Source organism: Arachis ipaensis, chromosome B5, assembly GCF_059453495.1.
Source record: "Arachis ipaensis isolate K30076 ecotype BB chromosome B5, ASM5945349v1, whole genome shotgun sequence".
NCBI classification, from domain to species: Eukaryota; Viridiplantae; Streptophyta; class Magnoliopsida; order Fabales; family Fabaceae; genus Arachis; species Arachis ipaensis.
In genome coordinates, this window is record NC_142440.1 from 153,422,244 (window position 1) to 153,424,495 (window position 2,252).

Consider the following 2,252-nt stretch of genomic DNA (forward strand, 5'->3'; position numbering starts at 1 on the left):
TATATATATTATACATATTATATATTAAAATTATATATATTATATATATAGCGGGGCGGATATTACCTAAACCCGACCCCGCTCCGCCCCTCCCAAAAACCCACCCCGTTAAAAACCCACCCCGGTGTGGGATGGGTACTCGCAAATTCGGGTGGTATTCCCTAATAAACTTACATAGATCCTGAGTTGTTGCTGTTGCTGCCGCCGTTGTTTATTTATTTTTTTTAAAGAAAACAAAAACCTTGTATTAAGAGAGCTAGTTACAATTTCTCAAATCAGATGTGGTAATAAAATTTGAATACCACATTAGAAAAAAAAAAAAGAAAAAGAAGATACAGGTTGAACACTAGTGTCTTACAAGTTACAATTCTGTTTAGAATTAAAAGCAAAAGCCTAGAAGGAATTGAAAGTTTTAGAGTGAAATCTAACAATTGAATAAAAGAATGGACTAATACTATCTGGTTTAAATATTAGTATTGGCAATACATACAATTCCAATCATAATTAACCTCTTTCCCATATATGATAATTTCCTTCACCATCACCATCACTTTCTTTCATAAACTCCATCTAGCATCTGCTACCCTATTCATCTTGAACACACAGGTTCTTCTGCTATGGTTTCAAGTAATGGCTTCTTTGACCTGCACAAGGACAATCTGTGCATAACCTCAGGGCTAGAATACTCTTCAATATCATCCAAGTTCAACTTTGGTTGTGATGGTGATTCCATTATTCTCATATCATTCTCCCTCGAATCAGCATCATACTCTGGCATGATCATCCTAACCTTTCTACCACCAGATGCCCTTTTGGCCGCGGCGTTTGCCGTGATCAACAAGGCACCCATATCAGCTGCTGAGACTGCTGAGTTTAGTTTCTTCATTGGAATCATTACATAGACATTGCTGAATTCAAGTTCTTCATCAGCATTCAGTGCTGAGAACCTTCTTCCAATCTGAAGAGATCTTGTGTTCACAACAAAGAAGCTTGGCATCTCAAGCATAAGCTCTGCTGCTTTGATTGGTTCTTGGAACTGCTGGATTTCCCCACTTGGGAAAATTACCTTTATGCCCCTTGAGTTCTTGCTTCCTGGTCCTGCTAAGGTGCATGATATGTAGTTCCCCATGCTTGTGATTCTGCAATTTCACACACACCAAGAAGAAAAAAGTTTGAAATTTGAGATGGGTTTTTTGTTTTTTGAGGTTTTTGAGGATCAAGTTATAAACTTTGGAACAAACAAGGTGTGTTTTTGAGACTTGCAAGTTTCAAAAAGGTGTTATTTATATAAGAGCCTAAGAAGGTGTGTATAGGGTGTGAACAAGTCTATTTAGAAGTTTCATATATATTATTAGAACCTTTCAACCGTAGCCAGTGCCCAGTTGTTATTACAAGGTTGACATAGTGAGAGTCCGCGTTGAGATTAAAAATCCAACCCACAAGAACAATTAGTGATTAAAATAATAGAATGGGTTTAGATCAATGGAAGCTTCATTGCCATTTTGTGGTTTGTGATAGCCTATAGGGAGAGATATTTTATTGGTAATATTGTCACGCTTCTTGTTTAATCAAATACACTCATTAAAAAATATGTATTTGTGTTTCTATACTCTAGAGTGAATTTTAAGTAAAACTAATTGTTAAAAATGACTTAACCATAATTGATTTTGAAATGAAATAATTTATGTTTAATAATTTATCTAATGCATAACTTTAACATAATATTATAGGAAGAGTTTCAAGTGTACCAGAAATACTGGTGTTTTAATTGTTTTAACCGTTGATCTGAATTATAAAAAATATATATAATATATATTAATTGAAATTATCGATTAAAATAACTGGAACACCGGTATATCCGGTACACTTGAAATTTTTCCAATATTATATATATACTTCACCTCAATCACATAAGCAACAAATGATTTTGACTTCTATAATCAAATAACATGGGAAATTAAAAAAAAAAAAAATCAATTTTGAGTTGTTCAAGTTAGTAGCAGTAGGTATTAGGTAATAGCGTTTTTGTTATCTCAAATAATTCTTTGGAGTGTAGAGGTAACCAACCATCGTGGGAAAAAAAAAAAAGAGGAAAAATCAAATACATCGTCACCTTTATTCAATAGATACTTAATTGGTGGGGTTTATGATGAGCAGACGGATCTAAAAAGTTTAGTATGGAGGGGCAAATTTTAGATAAATTTTTTTTTTATTTCATAAATATAATTAACATATAGTTATTAGAGTTAGTT

The 2,252-nt window shown here is 33.3% G+C and overlaps 1 protein-coding gene across 1 annotated transcript; it reads right to left on the bottom strand.

Annotated features, from left to right (window-relative positions):
- Window positions 1-210: 210 nt before the first annotated feature.
- On the bottom strand, window positions 211-1,388 carry LOC107644563 (uncharacterized). The gene has a single exon (XM_016348450.3). The coding sequence runs from the start codon at window positions 1,127-1,129 to the stop codon at window positions 590-592; it is 540 nt and encodes a 179-aa protein (XP_016203936.1). The 5' UTR covers window positions 1,130-1,388; the 3' UTR covers window positions 211-589.
- Window positions 1,389-2,252: the final 864 nt, after the last annotated feature.

What these genes read in the sequence shown, in the direction of transcription:
- LOC107644563 (XM_016348450.3), bottom strand. Translation starts at nt 1,129, where the DNA reads ATGGGGAACTACATATCATGCACCTTAGCAGGACCAGGAAGCAAGAAC.